Genomic DNA, 21,503 nt, shown 5'->3' with positions numbered 1-21,503 from the left:
TGAGCCGAAAGGCAAACCCAAGGGTACTTGAGTGGGTAGCCTATCCCTTCTCCAGTGGATCTTCCTGACCCAGGAATCGAACTGGGGTCTCCTGCATTGCAGGTGGATTCTTTACCAACTGAGCTATCAGGGAAGCCATCACTTGAATGGTGGACCTCTAACCATGATAGCCTCTGAGAAGCAGAGATGGCCAGCGTTTAGAGAGAGACACAATGGGTGGAAAGAGAGAAATGCAGAGGGGGGAACATCACAGCTTTAGACAAATTGGAAGAGCAACCTCAGCACAGGACATTTTTTTCCCTATTCTCCTGATGGGTTCTCACCATTTGGGGCCACATTTATGCATTTCAGTTCTGTGAGATAACAGTGTTTCCTAGAAACAACAACAGCAACAACAACAAAACCTCCTTTTTTTTCCGAAGGAAGTCACTTGATTTTCTGATTCTGTAACCAGAAACACACACACCCTTGACTAAGAGAAATTCACCCAAGCCCTCCAGCCTCCGTTTCACTCAAGACCTAAGCTCCTACTTCACAAGGCAACAGACCACTGTAGCTCATCTCCACTGTCTCCACTCTCATTAATCGTCATTTGCTCTATTATTTCATGGGAAAGTATCCCATTTTGAAGTTGTGATTTGAAGGATCTGTGGGATATTTGGATCTGGAGTTTCATAGACTACAGATGTGGAATTCCAAAGGCAAGTTTGGTCTGGAGATACAGTTTTTAAAATCTGTGTTTTGTTTTGTTTTGGTAAGGTAATGCATATATAGGGTGGAGAAAACTTTACAGAAAGGTAATAAGTAAGTCTCTCGACAAGGACAGTTCCCTGGAGACCATCTTATATCGTTTCAGACATGCCCAACTGCATGGACATGAGACCTGTACAGTCACATAGGAACCTAGGCTTAGAACAGATCTGAGCTTGGATTGATGCCCTGCAGATGCCATCTTGAAATTCTTCATTTTTGAATAAGGGAACTTACATTTTAAATTTGCACTGCCTCTCCCCAAGTTAGGCAGGAGGACCTGTTTCTAGCTATATATCTCAGAGTTAAGCAAATAATAGACATATTTGCTCCTCTCACCCTCCCCCCCACTTTTTTTTTTAGCTTTTGGTGATTCTTAAAACAATATGTGTGAATTAAATTTTCCAGAGAGAAGATGCAAATGTTATCAGTACTGTTCACTAAATATTTCTGCTTCTATTTCTGGGCACATGAGGGATATAGAGTGAGACTGAATTTTCTGGTTCCCCAGTGGTTGGATGGGGTCAAGCAAGCATTTAAATGCTCATTCAAGAGTTTGAGGTACTGCTGCTGCTAAGTCGCTTCAGTCGTGTCCAACTCTGTGCGACCACATAGACAGCAGCCCATCAGGCTCCCCCGTCCCTGGGATTCTCCAGGCCAGAACCGGAGTGGGTAGTCTTTCCCTTCTCTAGGCAATCTTCCCAACCCAGGGATCAAACTGGGGTCTCCTGCATTGCAGGCAGATTCTTTACCAACTGAGTTATCAGGGAAGCCCAAGACCGAGAGCAGCCAAATTTAAAAAAATTATTAATTTTAAAAAGAAGCTAGACAATTAGTCCCTCATCCCTCAGCACCTGTGCTCTAACCATCAAGCTTTACTGTGGATCTCCTCTTCACACAAATGAAGATAACTGTATTATTCAGTCCTGGCAGGAAAGCAGTGATGTACTTACTGATGTACTCCAGTAAGATAACTAATGACGGGACCATTTATGGAGGTGTGGGCAGAATTCAGAGAAACCAGTAAGGGATGGCGAGCCCCCTGGGGCTGGCAACCAAATCTGAGCCTGAAGGGGAAAGGAGGGAGTGGTGCCCAGAAGCCCTACCATGTGCAGTTGGGTGGAGAGAAGCCAAGGAAACACATATCTAACCTCACTGTCCTCCTGTTCTCCTGCCTCTTGAACTGGAAGCTGGGAGGTAAGGGAGTCCCTGACACAGCAGGTGAGAAAGTAAAAATCAGCTCAGATTGGAAAAGTAAAAATCTGCCTGGCTACTTAGCAGGCAGGAAGAGCAGAAATGGATAAATTCCACTGCAAAGGGAACAAGAAACAGCATTTCTGTATAGCTACAAGGTGATAATGGAGAAGGGAATGGCAACCCACTCCAGTATTCTTGCCTGGAGAATTCCATGGACAGAGGGGCCTGGCAGGCTACAGTCCATGGGGTCGCAAAGAGTCGTACATGACTGAAGCGACTTAGCATGCACAAGGTAATAATACTCCCCATCTTTGAGTGAGTGGCTGCTGCTTTGTTACTCACTGAGAAATGTCATCCTCTAAAATTACAGACAATCAGAAACTTTGCTCTTTGAAATTACATCAGTAAGAATGAAATGTTCCTGGGATTTCACTGGTGGTCCAGAGGTTAAGAATCTGCCTTGTAATAAGGCAGGGGATGTGAGTTGGATCCCTGGCTGGGGAACTAAAATCCCACATGCCTCGGGGCAACTAAGCCTGTGTGCTGCAGTGAGCCTGAGTGCTCTAGAGCCCATGAGTGAGCCTGAGTGCTCTACAGCCCATGCACCACGTTTAGAGAGTCCATGTGTCGCAATGAAAGATCCTCCATGATGCAACGAAGATCCTGCGTGCTGCAACTGAGACCCAACACAGCCAAATAAATAAATATTTTAAAAAATTAAAAAGGATGAAAGTTCCTGTTTTGCCTGGAGAACCTGAGTCATCTTAACACAGAAAGGCAGCCTCGAATTGCAGCTCAGGTGCAGAACTTTCGATGAAGGGTTTCTGGAAACAACAATTGACATCTATCTTAGCTTTATTGCTTCCAAGGAAACAGGGCCTTGGGTCCATTTTGCAATCCAGGTCTGAAGTTGGCTGTTTTATATAACCCTGCTTTGCTCTGAGCCTGTGAAAACTTGTGCATGCTCATGCTCAGTTGCTCAGTCACGTCTAACGCTTTGCAAACCCACGGGCTGTAGCCTGCCAGGCTCCTCTGTCCATGGGATTTTCCAGGCAAGAATACTGGAGTGGGTTGCCATGCCCTTCTCCAGGGTATCTTACCAAATCCAGGGTCAAACCCTGTGGCTCCTGCATTGGCAGGTAGGTTCTTTACTACTGAGCCACCTGGGAAACTTGCTTTCATTTAAATTTGATCTAAACTCCACCTTTCCCAGAATCTGATGAGAACTCCATCTCTTTGATTGATGATGTGCATACCCTCATCGAATGGATTAATAAATCTAATTTTGTTGGATGGCAACAAAATTAGGCTGACTGGGTAGGTCAACCCATGACCTACCCATAAAGCAGGGTGGAAAGTGGATCTAGAGGGTTGGCAGGAAATAATCCCCATAGAAATAAAGTCCTCTCCCAAACCCAGCCCCCAGCAAAACAGAACAGAGTGTTGTAAAGATGTGAGGGAGGGAGGAATGGGGAGACCTTCATTCATCCAGTGTTCACATACATCTGGGACTGAATAAAGGGTTCTAGAAATGAACTGATCTGTCTCTGAGTGGGCCTTGAGGCAACGGAAGGATCTGGGCTCTTTACTAAAACACAGTGGAAGCACTGGGTCTCCTGACATTTAAAGGGCTGTCCCTTTACCCCAGCTGAAATGAACCAAAAAATAGTGAAAGGAAAAAGGGGATAAGGCAGAATTCTTAAAATGCCCTTCCTTTGAACACCATCTTTGTGCAGGAATCTGGGGGAGGCTGGCTGGGGCGTGGACATCCATAGCACTTAGCTTTACTTGTTTATTCCCTGGCACTTCTGGGGCCATTGCCAGGACCCGCCCCTTCTCTGCCGTCATTGGAGGAACTCAAAGCCTTCTGCTAAGAATCCGGACATTTCACTCTCCTCGCCCTGGAGGGTCTGCTGTGGCCAGAACTGGGAGGGTTGAGCCCTGGTCCAGCCCTGAGTGGAGAGCGAGCCTCTCACCATGACAGCCTGCTGCAGCTGGAATGATGTTTTCCAGTATGAGACAGACAAAATCATCCAGATCCAAAGCAAGACTTATGGCACCATTAAATGGTTCTTCCACGTGGTGCTCTTTTCTTACATTGGGTAAGTAGGGTATGGGGATGACCCTAAGTCTCTGCAGTGGCTAGCAGCACAGAAAACCTCAAGGTTCAGCTCATGAGGCACATCCTGAATTTCTTGAGGTTTTAAAATCTGAGATGTGAGGCTGACAGCCAGCTGCGGAGGAGTGGGAGTTGAGGGAGGAAGCAGCAGGCAAGAGGAAGCAGTGCAAGTCAGCTGCAAGAAGAAGCCATGGGAAGGGAGGGTGACACTTTGGGTTCTAACCCAGGCCTGCTGGGGCAAGCTGGGCCAGGGCATGCCCGGGGAAGGTGGGAAAATGCAGGGGAACACCCTGGATTCCAGCAGAGGAATCAAGGATTCAGGGTGCGCCTGGTATAAGGCTGGCATCTATGTGAGTCATCACCACTTCAGGGAGGAATAGGATCAGACCTGTAAATTCACTTTAGGCCCTCCCAGTTGTCAAGAAGACCTTTGATTTTTTTTTTTTTTAATCTTATTGAGGTATAATTCACATACCAAACAAGTCACTCATTTAAAGTGTATAATTCAGTAATTCTTAGTATAGTCAGAGTTGTGCAACCATCACCGTAATCGATTTCAGAATATTTTCATCACTTCAAAAACACCACTCCCACATCCCTTAACCATCACTTTCATCCATCTATTTCCCTGAAGCTCTAGGCACCCACTATTGTATTTTCAGTCTCTATGGATCTGTCTATTCTGGATATTTCATATAAATGGAATCATGCAATATGTGGTCCTCTGTGTCTGGCTTCTTCTACTTAGCATTGTGTTTTCAAGGTTCATCCATGCTAGAACATGTATCTTTACTGCATTCCCTTTTTTGGCTGAGTAATACTTCATTCTATGGATATACCACTGTGGGGTGGAAATCTGGATTGTCTCCAGTTTCAGGCTATGATGAATGATGTGCTATGAATGTTTGTGTATGAACATGTCTTCAGTTTTCTTGGGTATGTACCTATGAATGGAATTGGTGGATCCTTCGATAAACTCTATTTTTAACCTTTTGAGAAACTGCCCAGTTGTGTTTCACAGTGGCTGGACCATTTCGTATTCCCACCAACAATGTATGTTCCATTTTCCCCACATCCTCATCATTACTTGATAGTGTCTGTCTTTTGGAGTATAGGCGTCCTAGTGAGTGATTAACTCATTGTGATTTTTAAAAATAATTTATTTTATTGTTATTTTTGGTTGTGCTGGGTCTCCATTGCTGCGAGCAGGCTTTCTTACTGCACTGGCTTCTATTGTTGCAGAGCACAAGCTCATGGGCTTCAGCAATTGTGGCTCGTGGGCTCAGCAGTTGTGGCCCATTGGCTTAGTTGCTCTGCGGCATGTGGAATCTTCCCAGACTAGTGATTGAACCATGTCCCCTGCATTGGCAGGCAGATTCTTATCCACTGCACCACCAGTGAAGTCTTTGACTTTTGACTCATAATTCCCTAGTGGCTAAAGCCCCCTTGCTCTCTGTGATGATGGTGGTGATGATGATAACTTGAACCTATTAGGGTCACAGTGTAGTTTACCAGTTAAAGGTTAAAGCAACTTATTTCATAAGCCTGGCTAAGTTTCCTTGACTAAGTCACTTAACCTCTCAGAGCTCGGTTTCTGCATCTGTGCATAGCACTGTTGTGATAATCACACAAGAAAAGGCCTGACAAGCCCTTATCGATGCCTAGCTTCACAAATGATAGCTCTTTTTTTAAAAATAATCTTTTTGAATATAATAGGTACTTTCACAAACACTCTCTCCTTTGACTTTTAAAGTAACCATGCCCAAGCTTGGATTTGAGATCTGGAAATGTGGGTTCAAATATCCTTCACTTTTTTGAGCCTTGATTCCTCATCTGTAAAATGGGGATAATAGTTGTGAGAATGAAAAGAATTAATAAAATGTAAAACGGCTGTGGAAAATACTCAACATACGGCCAGGCCAAAGTGTTAGTTCTTCTTTTTAATAATATTACCAGGAATATCATTATTTGAGTCATATGTTTACTATTCAATAAATAATAAGCATGTATGTTAAAATTCTAAAATAAAACATATTACTTAGACCAGATATCACTGAACAGATAATAAAGAACATAGTTAGCAAATGCTCCCTTATGAGTCAATACATAGATCACATGTCACAGTTCCACACTGTGATGCGGTTTCCCGGTATTCTTGGGTCTAGCACACAATGTCTTAAAAGCAGATTATTGTATATATAAGAACAGATTATTATGAGAACACCTTGTAACAATGATAAATATTTTTCTTTCATATGGTGGGATTTTATCTTAAGAGCATTTAATTCCCGCAAGTTCAGCTGTACATGATCCACAGGAGCATGGAGAGAGAGCACAATTTATTTACTTTATTTTTTTTATTTAAATTTATTTATTTCAATTGGAGGCTAATCACTTTACAGTACTGTGGTGGCTTTTGCCATACATTCACATGAATCAGCCATGGGTGTACATGTGTTCCCCATCCTGACCCTCCCTATCACCTCCTTCCCCATCCCATCCCTCTAGGTCATCCCAGTGCACCAGCCCTGAGCACCCTGTCTCATGCATCGAACCTGGACTGGCTATCTGTTTCACATATGGTAATATACATGTTTCGATGCTATTCTCTCAGATCATCCCACCCTCGCCTTCTCCCACAGTCCAAAAGACTGTTCTATACATCTGTGGAGACAGCACAATTTAAACAGTGCAATGAGTCAACAATTGGGTGCCCAGGACTAAGCTCGTGATGGGGTTCCCTCAGTCTCTGTTCCCACATGCTTCTCATAAGAGTGAACATCTTGCCACTCTACCTGTGAATGTTTTCCACCCAAAATGTCCCCTAAAATAAGCCAACTCCTTCACTTTCACTGAGAGCAAAACTCAAAAAACAGCAGCTTGTTCCAGAGCTGAAGGGAAAACTGGCTCTGATGAACTCGTGGGGAGGTGGAAGATCTGTTTGCTATGCATTGTGGACAATTTAGGGTCTTACCTGATGGCTCAGCAGTAAAGAATCTCCCTGAAATGCAGGAGACCCAGGTTTGATCCCTGGGTTGGGAAGATCCCCTGGAGGAGGGCACGGCAACCTACTCCAATACCCTTGCCTAGAGAATTCCATGGACAGAGGAACCTGGTGGGCTGCAGTCCACAGGGTCACACAGAGTTGGACACGACTGAAGTGACTCAGCAGCAGCAGCAATAGCAGTGGACAATTCAAGGATTTACCACAGGCAACTTTAACAAGACACAATTTTTACCTAAGTGCTGACTTTCAAGATAACCCCCACATAAAATGCTTCTCCACTGTTTATATTTTAAAATATAAAACTGAAGAAAAAGTATTTCTGGCTTTGCTTTCTCCCACGTCTGTGTTAACCATATAGTAATTTACATCTCACTGAATGAAGCCCCATAGAACACCTGTCTCCAACCTTTTTGGCACAGGAACTCGTTTTGTGAAAGACAATTTTCCACGGATGGGGGGTGGGTGTGCAGGGTGGGAGGCTGTGTTTCAGGTGGTAATGTGAGCAATGGAGAACAGCAGATGAAGTTTCCTTCACTGGCCCACAGCTCACCTCCTGCTGTGCGGCCCGCTTCCCAGCCGGCCACACCAAGTATGGGTCAGTGGCCCAGGGTTTGGGGACCCTTGCCATAGAACACAGCTTAGAAAATGCTGCCTTACAATGTACTGTGAGGCCTCAAGTTGATATAACTGCAGCTAGGCCATCTGTGAAATGGGTAGACCCACGATGCACAGGGATTTGGGGGAGGTAGTTGACATCAAATAATGTGGACCAGAGGCGGAAATCCAAACAGCTTTAGGTAATACTCAGGATATACATAGCAACAGGGGGAGGACTCTGGTCCTGAGGTCCTGGGTTCAGAGGCTGTCTACTCTCTGGCTGAAAAGGCAAAGAGTCAGGATAATGAAAGAAGACAGGGAGGTACAAGGCAGGCAATAGAGGAAATAAGACAAGAGGCTGATCAGCATCTCACAGTCCCTCATAACTGGGTTCAGATTTAGAATCAAAGGCAAGGGCTGTATCCACAGGCAAGATCGAGTAGCTCCAGATTCCAGGGCTCCGGGAGTGTGGGAGTGCGTGAAGAGGATACTGAATAGGACTGTGTTAGGCAGAATTGTTTGGCTACTAAATGACAGAAACCTAAGTCATGTTAGCCACCAAGCCACATAGGGGGATTTATTCTCACATAACTGGGCAGTGGAAGAGACGGAGCTGTCCTCAGACATGGATGGTTATAAAAGTTCAAGCTTTGTGAAATTGTGGGGGCTGGGTCTCTCTCCACACACTTTTTTTTCCCCCATTTATATTTCTCTCCCCACATCTTGGCTCTATTTCTTGAATAGGCTCTCTATGTAGCTAGATGTCACATTCATATCCCCACATCCTCCCCTTTTAGCAACCCCAGAGGAACAAACAAGCCTTTTCTGATAGCTCTGGCAAAAAATTCACAGAAAAGACTCTGATGGTTGTGCTGTGCTATGCTAAGTTGCTTCAGTCATGTCCGACTCTTTGCGACCTTATGAACTGTAGCCCGCCAGGCTTCACTGTCCATGGAATTTTCCAGGCAAGAATACTGGAGTGGGTTACCATTTTCTACTCCAGGGGATCCCAGAGGAAGTAGGAAAAGTGGGTGGAAGGAAGAGACAGACAAAAACCAAATAGCCACTACAGGTCTTTCCAAAAGCCAGGTATTCCAGGGACTTCTGAAGGCTACAGGTCTATCCCTGGCTTGTCTCAAACCACCACGTGGGCTGTGGAGACTCCACCCCAAATTATTGTCAAGGCTGGGACATTGGTATTCTCAACAAAAAGTGCCTCTGAGAATCAGCTCCTGGTTTTGCAAGACTCTGTTTCATCTTCTGGCCTCAATGAGATAGGAATAATGGGATAATGATGCCTACACTCCAGGAAAACTGAGATTCAAACACCTGAATGACAATAAAGATAACTTCTTTCTACTGTTAGCTTTATTCATATCATCTCATTTGATGTGCTGGGACTTAAGTATTCTCTTCATTATTTCACAGATAAGGAAATGGAAGCTATGAAAGATGGAGTTACATTATTAAAAGTCATCCAGTTAGAAAGTGAGTGAGTGAAGTCGCTTAGTTGCTAAGTTGCTTCAGTCTTGTCCGACTCTTTGCGACCCCATGAACTGTAGCCTACCAGGCTCCTCTGTCCATGGGATTTTTCAGGCAAGAATACTGGAGTGGGTTGCCATTTCCTTCTCCAGGAGATCTTCCCGACCCAGGGATTGAACCCAGGTTTCCCACATTGTAGGCAGACACTTTACCGTCTAAGCCACATTTCAATCCAAAACCAATGTTCTTAACCCACAAACCATACCGCTAAAGTAGTTATCTGTCAGACTTTGAAAGCCCAGGCACTGGGTCTCCTCAATATTTAGCCAACCATTCTTCCTTTTCACCACGCTCTTCTTTGTCTTTCTGAGTTGGCCAGGGCAAGTGAAGGATGATGATGGAGGCTGGGATGAGCCTCCCATCATTTTGTCTTTCTCCATTGTTTATTCATTCCCTCAATGTTATTATTTCATTTTGTATATTTATTTATGTGGCTGCATCAGGTCTTAGTTGTGGCATGTGGGATCTTTATTTGCAGCATGCAAGCTCTCAGTTGCGGCACGTGTAGTTCCCCAACCAGGGATTGAACCTGAGCCCCCTGCATTTGGAGCACAGAGTCTTAGCCACTGGCCCACCAGAAAAGTCCCCATTCCCCCAATTTTAGAGTATCTACTATGAGTCAAACTCTGTAAAGACTAATATAATAGAGATTATATTAATAACAGTCAGTGAAACAAAGTTCTGGCAACTCATTGCATTATATTTTAATGGAGGAAAGAGACATGACATGAAAATGCAGAAACATAATAAAATGTCTGACGGTGTTAAGTGCTATGAAGAATAATAAATTAGGGAAGAGGACAGAGAATGAGCATGTGTGTGATAGAGGCATATGGGCTGAGATCTGCCCACAGAAAGGGAACAAGTCACGAAATATCTGGAAGAAGAGTGTTTCTGATGGAGGGAATAGGAAGTGCAAAGGCCCTGAGGTGAGGACTTGATAGGGTATTCAAGGAAAAGCAAGGAGGTCAGAATGGAAGAAGCAGAGTGAGCAACACATTGAAGGAGAGGTAACCTCGGTGGAGATGGGAGGACAGATCATGCAAGTCCTTGAAGGTCCGCTCTGAGTTATTTGGATTTTATTCTGAATGATTTGAGAGGAAGATTTAAAGCGGAGAAGTAAGATACTGGTGTTTTCTTGGGAAGATTTCCCTCTTCACTAGAGACTAGTCCTCTCAGAAGCTTTTCCAATAAATACAGAAGAGCAGGGAAGGTTGAGAGAGAAACAGGAGAACAAACTCTACTCACAACTGCTTCTTCTCCCTCAAGTTAGCCTCCACCCAGGCCAATAGCAAAGGCGACATTGTCCTGCACAGCCTCAGGCTATCTGTCACCATGGAGATGGTGCTGTTGTGCTAATTTGTAATCATTAAATGTAGCTCCTGGCTGGCTGCCCATTACTGGAGGGTGACCACACACTTGTGTTGCTGGGTTTCCTCTTGTTGAATGGAAGTGAGTCCACCGCACAGGCGGAAAGAGTCACCAGAGGCCAGAGAGGGGCAAATCCAACTCAGGCATGGCCCCTGCCACTTGAAGGCGACAGAAACATGACGATATCTGCCATGTTCTCAACCCACCCCGGGCCTCTGGGTGATGCTACAGGGATGGGAAGGCCCAGAGAAGACCCACTGCAGGAGACCCCCTCCAGGAGAAGAATTGAGCCACCTTACATATGAGGCCAAGACACCAGCAAACACAAATGAATGGAAGCAAAAAAGAGGAGCAGTCAGAAGGTCAGCGTGTTCCAGAACCTGGTGAGTGAGAAGGAAGGAGCAGGAGCTGAGGACAGAGGTAGGCAGGGGCCAGGGTTGGGTTTTGTTTCTCAATGCCATGGGAAGCCACTAGAAAGTTTTATACAAGGGAGTGAAACCATTTGATTCACGCTTTTAAAAGCACTGTCAGGCCACTGTGCAGACTGTAGATTGTTGGGGGGCAAAAGGGGCAGTGATGGGACCAGTAAGAAGGCTGTTGGACCCACCCAGAGGAGAGAAGGTGGTGACTTGGACTAGAATGGCGCAGTGCAGCTGGAGAGAAGTGAGCAAACAGGCTATGTTTTAGAGGTAAAAATGACAGATTTTCTAGAAGGCAAAGATGACTCTAGGTTTCTTGGTGGATGATGATGCTTTTTATCAACATAAAAGACCAAGAAGAGGCTAGATTGCCAACTAATGCAGCATTGTTAACTATGTCAAACTATTAAAACACCTCGACTACTACCACATTTCAGCTTCCCTTCACTAATGTCTAAACCAAAACATTAAAAAAAGCTAGAAGCACAGAGTCTTAAAAAAAAAAAAAAAGATGGTGAATGATTTTTTTTTTTAAGTGAATGATTTTCACTTTATGAAGAGCTTGTCCTGTTGTCCTGGTTTTCTCATTTCAGTGCAGAATGGCAGAGGCCTCTCTGTGGACCGGCTATCACGTACCGACAGGCTTCTGGGCACCACACTCGAGCCCCGCTTCCCACCAGGGTAGAGATCTCCCAGCCCCGCTGGGTTTTGAACACCATGCTGGGAAGAGCAAGGACCAGATTACATAGATTATTCACACTACTACACATGTCAACTGACTGGTGTGCAAAATGCCAGAGAAGTGGAACTAGAGAAGCCAGCAGGAATTCAACTAGGAACAGGCTTGGACTTCATCCTGAGAACACTGAGAAATGAAGAAGAGTCTTTCCTACCCCACTGTTAGCATTTTATTATGAAAAATTCCAACCATAAAGGAAACATTAAGGGTTTTATAGATTCAGAGTTCATACTTAGGGTTAATAATTTCATTTTAAAGAAAGCATTCTACTTTCAATATGGCAACACCTATTGAGTACTACTGAGTGCTTAGCGTGGGCCAGATTCTGTTCTTAGCTTATGACATGTATTAGCCTGTTTGATCCTTGTAAATAACCCTACAGAATTGGTCCTCATAATGTGTAACCACGATTTGAACAGCGTAACTACTGGGAAATTCCCAGGTAATGGGTTCCACTTCTTGACTGTATGTCACAACTTAATTTCCCAGCATCCCTTGCAGCTAGGACATGGGCGTGAGACTCAAGCTTTTCAAACATATGCACCATGCAACAATGCTTTGGTGCACAGGAAATAACATGGGGTGGTGAGCATGAGCAGAATTCATCTGAAGGAATGTATGGGGCTGATACCAGCCTTGACTGACACCATAGGGGCCACTTCCTGGACCCCATGTTTAGAGATCCCGCCCTGGCTCTCTGCTAGCTGTGAGCTTCTCTATGGAGTAAGGAACCTGTGGGACTGTATTAGTTTTCTATTGCTGCATAACAAATTACTACAAACTCACCTAAAACACTGCCACTTCTTAGCTCACAGTTCTGTAGGTCAGTAGTTTGGGCCTGGCATGGCTGGGTTCTCTGCTCAGGGTCTCACAAGGTTGAAATCAAAGCGTTATGCTGTGCTGAGTTCTCACTTTGGGAGAAAATTCACTTCCAAGCTCATTCTCCCTGTTGGTAGAATTCAATTCTGTGCCATCATGGGACTCAGAGCTCTGCTCGCCAGGGGCCACTCTCAGATTGTAGAGACCACTTGCATTTTTTATTGTGTGGCTCCCCTCTATCTTCAAGCCAGCGATGGCACAATGTTTTCAGGCCTCAAATCTCTGACCTCTCTTCTGGGACCAGCCAAAGGAAATTCCCTAGTTTTAAAGGCTCAGGGACTTCCCTGATGGTCCAGTGGTTAAGAATCCACCTGCCAATGCAGGAGACATGGGTTCAATCCCTGGTCCAGGAAGATCTCACATGCCACAGGGCATCTAAACCTGTGGGCCACAAGTACTGATGCCGACACTCTAGAGCCTGGGTGCCATAACTACTGAGCCCACGCACCACAACTGCGGAAGCCAGTGCACCCTAGAGCCAGTGCAACAAGAGAAGCCACTGCAATGAGAAGCCTGCTCATGGCAACTACAGAGTATAACTAGCGACTAGCTTACCACAGCTAGAGAAAGCCCCCGAGCAGCAATAAGACCCAGTGCAGCCAAAGTAAATAAATGTCTTTAAAAATACACTAGAAGGAATCAATTGCAAAATAAAGGAGACAGAAGAATAGATAAGTGAGCTGGAAGATAGAATGATGGAAGTAACTGGCATGAAACAGAAGAAAGAAAAAAAGAACTGACGATAGTCTCAGAGACCTCTGGGACAACATTCAATGCACCACATTCAAATTATAGGGCTCCCAGAAGAAGAAGAGAAAAAGGATTTGAGAAAATATTTGAAGAGTATATAGTCAAAACCTTACCTAACATTGGAGAGGAAATAGTCAATCAAGTCCAGGAAGCACAGAGGGTCCCATATGGGATAAACCCAAGAAGAAATATGCCAAGACACATATCAATCAAACTATCAAAAATTAAATACAAAGAAAAAATATTAAAAGCAGCAAGGAAAAAGCAAAAATAAAAAGCACATAAGGGAATGCCCAGAAAGTCTGTTATGACTTTCAAATGTTTAAATAAGCAGCATGTGGGCCTCCACTTGTTCTCCTGCCTCCACTTGTTCTCAGTTGTTAATTTCCCGTCACTGCTGGAACAATCCAACCACAAACTTGGTAACATAAAACAACAATTTATTCTCTCCAAGTTCTGGAGATACCTAAAATCAGTATCACTAGGTCAAAACTGAGAGGTCAGCAGGGCCATGCTCCCTCCAGAGGCTCTAGAGGAGAAGACTTTTTCGCTTCCAGTTTCTGGGGGTGGCCTGTATTCCTTGGCTTGTAGTCACATCACACCAGTCTTCAAGGCCTGCATCCCTGACTCTCTGCTTCACCTTCATGAACCTTTCTCCTGTATGTGTGTATGTATGTGTGCATGAACTCTCCTGTCTTTTTTCTTAAGTTTTAATTAAAAACTTTTGGATTTTTGGCTGTGCTGGGTCTTCTTTGCTGCACATGGGCTTTCTCTAGTTGCAAAGAGTGGGGGCTCCTCTCTAGTTGCGGTCCATGGGCTTCTCAAGACAATGGCTTCTCTTGTAGCAGAGCACAGACTCTAGGACATGAGGGGTTCACAGCAGCTGTGGCTCAAGGGCTCTAGAGCACAGTCTCAGTAGTTGTGGCTCACAGGCTTAGTTGCCCTGCAGCATGTAGAATCTTCCTGAAACAGGGATCAAACCTGTGTCCCCTGCATTTGCAGGTGGACACTCAACCACTGGACCACCGGGGAAGTCCCTCTGTCTCTCTGTTACAAGAACATATATGATGGCATGTAGGGCCTACCTAATTCAGGATAATCTCACCATCTCAAAATCCTTAACTTAATCACATATATAAAGACCTTTTCCCCAAACAGGGTAACAGTTATAAATTCTGGGGATTAGGACATGATAGCTTTGGGGTCATTATTCAGCCTCCTATAGGAGATGTGGCCCCAGGCATTGATTGAACTCACTGGGGCATGGCACTGACTAAGATTCTGGCACTCAAACACTGTTGGCATGAATTTCTACTTATGGCTCGGCAGTGGCTGGCAGAGTCTTTTCTCTGGAACAGTACCTGTTCTCTGGGTGTTGTTCCTAGCTGTGCATTGTTTCAGCAAGCCAGGTTTTTGGTCTACCAAGAGACTGTATGAATTACCTAATGTCCTTTTAAAATCTCCTTTTTCCTTTATTTTTTAAACAACTTTCAGTTCAGTTCAGTCGCTCAGTCATGTCTGGCTCTGCGACCCCATGAACTGCAGCACGCCAGGCTCCCCTGTCCATCACCAACTCCTGGAATTCACCCAAACTCATGTCCATTGAGTCAGTGATGCCATCCAACCATCTCATCCTCTATTGTCCCCTTCTCCTCCTGCCCCCAATCCCTCCCAGCATCAGGGTCTTTTCGAATGAGTCAGCTCTTCACATGAGGTGGCCGAAGTATTGGAGTTTCAGCTTCAACATCAGTCCTTCCAATGAACACCCACGACTGATCTCCTTTAGGACGGACTGGTTAGATCTCCTTGCAGTCCAAGGGATTCTCAAAAGTCTTCTCCAACACCACAGTTCAAAAGCATCAATTCTTCTGCACTCAGCTTTCTTTATAGTCCAACTCTCACATCCATACATGACCACTGGAAAAACCATAGCCTTGACTAGACAGACCTTTGTTGGCAAAGTAATGTCTCTGCTTTTGAATATGCTGTCTAGGTTGGTCATAACTTTCCTTCCAAGGAGTAAGCATCTTTTAATTTCATAGCTGCAGTCACCATCTGCAGTGATTTTGGAGCCCAGAACAATAAAGTCAGCCACTATTCCCACTGTTTCCCCATCTATTTGCCATGAAGTGATGGGACCGGATGCCATGATCTTAGTTTTCTGAATGTTGAGCTTTAAGCCAACATTTTCACTCTCATCTTTTACTTTTATCAAGAGGCTCTTTAGTTCCTCTTCACTTTCTGCCATAAGGGTGGTGTCATCCAGCTTGTGCTTAATCCAGCCCAGCGTTTCTCATGATGTACTCTGCACATAAGTTAAATAAGCAGGGTGACAATATACAGCCTTGACGCACTCCTTTTCCTATTTGGAACCAATCTGTTGTTCCATGTCCAGTTCTAACTGTTGCTTCCTGACAGCATATAGGTTTCTCAAGAGGTAGGTCAGGTGGTCTGGTATTCCCATCTCTTTCAGGATTTTCCACAGTTTATTGCGATCCAACAGAGGTATAATTTATTATATCATAAAAGTCACCCATTTTAAGCATATACTTCAATGATTTTTTAAATAAATTTGCAAGATGGACAACAATCATCACAATTCAGTTTTGGAATATTTCATTACTCCAATAAGATCCCTCATTCCCATTTGCAGTCACTCCCCATTCCTACCCACTGGATCCAGGCAAACACTAACTTATACCCTGCCTCTATAGATTTGCCTTTCCTAGACAATCTTCTTAAACTTGGCAGAGTGGACTCTGTTGTTTAGAACTAGAAACCCTGGCCAATATAGTTCTTTCATGTCTGACTTTTTGCAACCTTGTGGACTGTAGCCCACCAGGCTCCTCTGTCCATGGAATTTTCCAGGCAAGAATACTGGAGTGGGTTGTCATTTCCTTCTCCAGGGGATCTTCCTGACCCAGGGATTGCACCCACGTCTCTTGCATCTCTTGCATTGGCAGGCAGGTTCTTTACCAGTTGAGCCAACAGGGGAGCCCAATATAATTCTAATATCCCCTAATTATAGAAGAAGAAGCGATGACTCAGAAAGGCTAAGTAGGACTTCCCTGGTGGTATGGTAGATAAGAATCCACCTGCCAATGCGGGGGACATAGGTTCGACTCCTGGGCCAGGAGTAACTAAACCCGTGCGCCACAACTACTGAGCCTCCACGCTGCAACAACTGAAGCCCGTGCACCTAGAGCCTGTGCTCCGCTACAGGAGAAGCCACCGAAGTGAGAAGCCCATGAACTGCAACTAGAGAAAGCCACGGTGCAGCAGTGGAGATCCACTGCACCAAAAATTAAAGGAAAAATAAAGACAGGCTAAGTCACTTACACAAGGTCAGGTAAGTAGTAAGTGATTGAGCCCAAGCTCCCCATAGAGTACTGTAGAAAATGGAGGAGGTAAGAGTACAAACAGAGGGAGGGAGACTATTTACGGGCCATCCAGGTGAGAGTTCATGGTGATCTGGAATGAGGAGTTAACAGCGGTAGATGAGAGAAGTAGATGGTTTTGAATAATGCTAGGAAGACATAACAATAAGATTCGACAGCTGAATGGATGGGGGGGGATGAGGGAAAGGATAAACTAGGCAGTTCGCCATGCTCTGGCTTGGCCACTGATGAGTGGTAGAACTCACTGGGGATAGGAAAAGTGAAGGGGGGAAGACGCCCGTCTAGGGTGGAAGATGAATTCAGAACTGAAGGCACTAAAGGCACAAGTCTATGTGACATATAGATGTAGATACTTACTTGATGGACGGATATGCGAATCTGGAGCTAGGGATGTAGATTTCTATATCACCAGCATAAAAATGGTTAACTAGAACCATGGCAGTAGCTGCAACTGACCAGCAAGAGAGGATGCAGATAAGAAGACAAGAGGGCTTAGAACAGACCCCTGAGGAATTCTAGCCTTTAAGTGGTGAAAAGCACAGAGGTCACCAAAGGATTCTCAGAAAGGGCAAACATGGAGATCCAAAGAAAGTCAGGAGAATGTGGATTTGGGAAGGTGAGGGGAAAAGTGGAGGCATGGTCACTGGTATCAAATGCTGCTGAGAATTCCAGGAAGATCAGGTCCATGGCACGTCTACTGGATTCAGTGATGGTGTTGTTGTTTACTTGACAAGAGAGGCTTTATAGAAGTTCCAGGGGTGGGAGCCAGTTTGGAGTGAGCAGAGGAGTGAATGGAGACTCGGAAATGGATGTGGTGACTCACTTTTTCAAGGGACTTGGATACAAAGGAGGAGAGAGGCAGCAAGTAGTAGGAGAAGAATGTGGGGTCAAGGGAAGGTTTATTTTTAAGATGGGAAATTGATGCTGAAATGCAGATGGAGAGGAGACTCAAGAGAAAGGGAGATGATGGGATAAATGAAAATTATCATCATTGTTGTCATTGTCATCACTGTCACCAACTAGCAACTACAGGGAAAGCTTGTTCTGTTCTGGGACTGTTCTAATTATTAGACATTCCTTCCTTACACTGATTCAAAATCTATCTCCCTATAATTTTTCCCTTTTGGTTAGAGTTCTGCCCTGTGGTCCATTTTCTACTTGACAGTTTCCAAATGGCTTCAGCCTGCTATTACATTTCTCTACTTTAATAGCCGAAGTCCCTCTGGTTCTGTACCCCTAAGACAGTATCCAGACTCTTTACTATCCCAGCCAAGCCCACACAACCACACTCTGGTTTGTCAAGGCTCTCTTAAAAGGTGATGCCTGCACTCGTGCATTGCTGGTAGAAACATGAAATGGTTCAAGCTTTTGTGGTTTGGTAAAATTAACTGAGATTTAAAAAAAAAGATGTGCACGTCCTTTGACTCAGAGACTTAAGGTGTAAAATTTACCTGAAGTGTGACAAGATTCTTGTGTAAACATGTGCCTGGCAACATGAAAGGGGAGAGTGGAGAATTCATGAGGTATAATATTGAAGAGAACAGACTGAGCCTCAAAAGACTGAGGGTTTCCCCCACCCACAAAGATCAGGAGCAAGACAAAGATGAGTGTTTTTACCACTGAAATGCCTGTTATTCAAAACTGTATTTGACATTCTAGCCAGTGCAATCAAGCAACAAAAAGAAATAAAAGGGATCCAAATTGGAAAGGAAGATGTAAACTATACTTTGGTGATAAGGTCCTATATATGGAGGACTTGCCTGGGTGTCCAGTAGGTAAGACTCTGGGCTTCCAATGCAGGGGGCCCCAGTTCAATCCCTGGTCAGGGAACTAGATCCCCCACGCATGCCACAGTTAAGAAGTCTGCATGCTGAAACTAAAGATCCCGTGAGCTGGAACGAAGACCTGGTATAGCCAAAATAAAAATTAGAAAAAAAAAAAAGATCCTATATATGGAAAATCACAAAGAATTCACAAAAAAACTCATTAAAGTTAATAAACCAATCAGTAAAGTTTCAAACCACAAGATCAATACACAAAAATCAGTCATGTTTCCACACACCAACAATGAGCAATCAGTCCAATATTTCCTCTAATTGGTAAACATTAACTAACAGACTAGGACTCACTCTCTTCTCTCCATACAGTAGGATGTATAGAAAGTATTGTGTTCTGGAGTAGGAGTTTTTGGAGCAAATACCGAAGACCGAGTGGCTTGTAAACAACAGAAATTTATTTCTCATGGTTCGAGAAGCTGGAAATCCCAAGGTCAGTGCAACATCAGATATGGTTTCTGGTAAAAACCCACTTCCTGGTTCACAGATGGCCATCTTTCTGCTGTATTCTCACACGGCAGAAGAGGTGAGCTGTTTCAGGGGCCCCTTATAAGTGCACTACTTTCATTCACAAGTGCTCCATCTTTGTGACCTACTCACTTCCCAAAGGCCCCACCTTCTCATACCATTGCATCGGGGTTAGATTTCAACTTACGAATTTGTGGCGGGGTGGTCACAAACATTGAGTCTACAGCACTATGTGAAATCGGGCTCACTTCCTTGGTGTCACAGTTTGCTCAGCTATAAGGTGAGGGTAACACTGTTCCTTCTTTACAGGGTTATTTTTGGGCAGGTGAGAGTGGAAAGAGTTAGTATTTGTTATTAATATATGCTTAAAAGAGTGCTTGACACATAGTAAAAGCTATATCAGGACTACCAAAAATGTTTACAAAACTGAACAAAAGTTCCAGTTCAATATCCATCAGTAAGAGAATAGCTGGCAAATTTTCACAATTCACCTCTTAGGCTGAACCGTATGGAATTGCCAATATTCTATAGCTTTGTCTACAAAATGGGCAATTTCATATGTTCCAACCTAAATACTAGAATACCCTGTAACCATTCAAAGTGGGTACATATTATAGATCTATCTTTATCATCCATTTTGGACTACTATTGTGAAAAGAGTTAATATATTATTGAGCAAAAACAGCAAGTTATTTAATAGCATGTAGAGTGTGGCCATGTTTTTGTGTCTAGGTGGGGGCATAAAGAGGCATCAGGAACATGTGCACAAATTTTCAACAGTGATAACCTCTGAGAGGGAGAACATTGGAACCTTTTCATGTTCTTTGTGCTTTTCTGTGAAGTTTACACTTTTACAACCACCAAAGGGATTCTCTTTAAATGTGTGGCTCATAAGACCTGAACACAAGGCTCCTTCTGCCTCTTGCCTAATTAGGGCATAGGTCATTGGCTTAACACCACCCTCAAGGAGAATATTCTACTTCTCTCACCAAAGCTTAAGACGACAATAGTTTTTTGGGTTTTGTTTACTAGAGGATATAACACAACTTTGGCTAATATGGGTTTGGACTTATTTAAAATGTTGGGCCTCTAAGATAAACCTCTGCCAATCTGGGTGGTCCATGGCCTATATCTGTATAACTGAGTTTTTGAGCTCAATGCCTTTACACCTATCCATTATATTGGGTTGGCCAAAAAGTTCATTTGGATTTCCCTATACTGTGTTCTGAAAAAACCCAAATGAAAATTTTGACCAGTCCAATATTTCCTCTAATTGGTAAACGTTAACTAACAGACTAGGACTCACTCTCTTCTCTCCATACAGTAGGATGTATAGAAAGTATTGTGTTCTGGAGTAGGAGTTTTTGGAACAAGAGAGAGATAGTTTAAGAAGTATGAAAAGGAAGGTTTTTCCAAATGAACTAGATAGTGGATAAGAAGTGCAATAGTCAAAGAGAATTGGAAGAAAAGATGATGTCTTAGCCAAGCTGTGAGTAACAAGAAACTGAACCCCCTTCATTAGCTAGCTCAAGGAATGGTGTGGCAGAGTAGAACGGGCTTGGTATATTGTTGTTGTTTAGTAGCTAAGTCGTGTCCCACTCTTTAGTGACTTCATGGACTATAGCCCACCAGTCTCCTCTCCCCATTGGATTTCCCAGGCAAGAATACTGAAGTGGGTCACCATTTCCTTCTCCAGGGGATCCTCCTGACCCAGGAATCGAACCCACGTCTCCTGCATCAGCAGGTGGATTCTTTACTGCTGAACCACCAGGGAAGCCCTGCCTATATTGTAGGAGGCTGAATAATGCCCTCCACCCCGTGCCAAATCTCCATGTCCTGATCTCTGGAACCTGTGAATATGGTACCTTATGAAAGGAACTCTGCAGATGTGATTAAGTTCAAGGTCTTGAGATGGAGAGCTTATTCTTGATTATCTGAGTGGCCCCAGCATGATCACAAGAGTCCTTATAATGGGGAAGGGCAAGAGAGTTGAAGTTGAAAAAAAGAAAACGTGACAAGAAGAGTTGAGGGTAGAGAGTTGTGGTTGGGAACCCTGGGATGGTCTAGAACCTGGAAGAGGTGAGAACAGACTCTCTAGTGGAGACTCCAGGGGGGACCAGGCCTGCTGTCACCTTGATCTGAATCCTCTAAGAATGATTTTAGGCATCTGACTCACCAGATCTAAGAGGAAAAAATGTTTGTGTTATTTTAAGTCACTAAGTTCTTGGTGGCTTATTACAGCAGCCACAGGAAGCCAGCATTTAACTTGCCTTTCAGGGTGCAGGCTCTCCTCCACTTTCTTCGCAGTACATCTCTGACTGTCCCTGGCCCCTTTCTGACCACCCTCGCACACACATACACACTCACACAGCTGAGTGGACCAGGGTTGGACACAATCAGATTCTTCTCTTGGGATTTTAAATATAAGCTGC

The 21,503-nt window shown here is 44.2% G+C and overlaps 1 protein-coding gene across 1 annotated transcript in view; it reads left to right on the top strand.

Annotated features, from left to right (window-relative positions):
* Positions 1-3,924: 3,924 nt before the first annotated feature.
* Positions 3,925-21,503, top strand: part of P2RX7 (purinergic receptor P2X 7) — a 54,154-nt gene continuing 36,575 nt past the window's right edge. The window contains exon 1 of the mRNA XM_068990270.1: positions 3,925-4,049. Within this exon, the coding sequence (XP_068846371.1) occupies positions 3,925-4,049 (125 nt within the window). The remainder of the gene's footprint in view (positions 4,050-21,503) is intronic.

The sequence above is a fragment of the Capricornis sumatraensis genome, chromosome 17 (assembly GCF_032405125.1).
Source record: "Capricornis sumatraensis isolate serow.1 chromosome 17, serow.2, whole genome shotgun sequence".
NCBI classification, from domain to species: Eukaryota; Metazoa; Chordata; class Mammalia; order Artiodactyla; family Bovidae; genus Capricornis; species Capricornis sumatraensis.
Note: the sequence above shows the minus strand (reverse complement) of the source record. Positions and strands in the feature narration are given on the sequence as shown.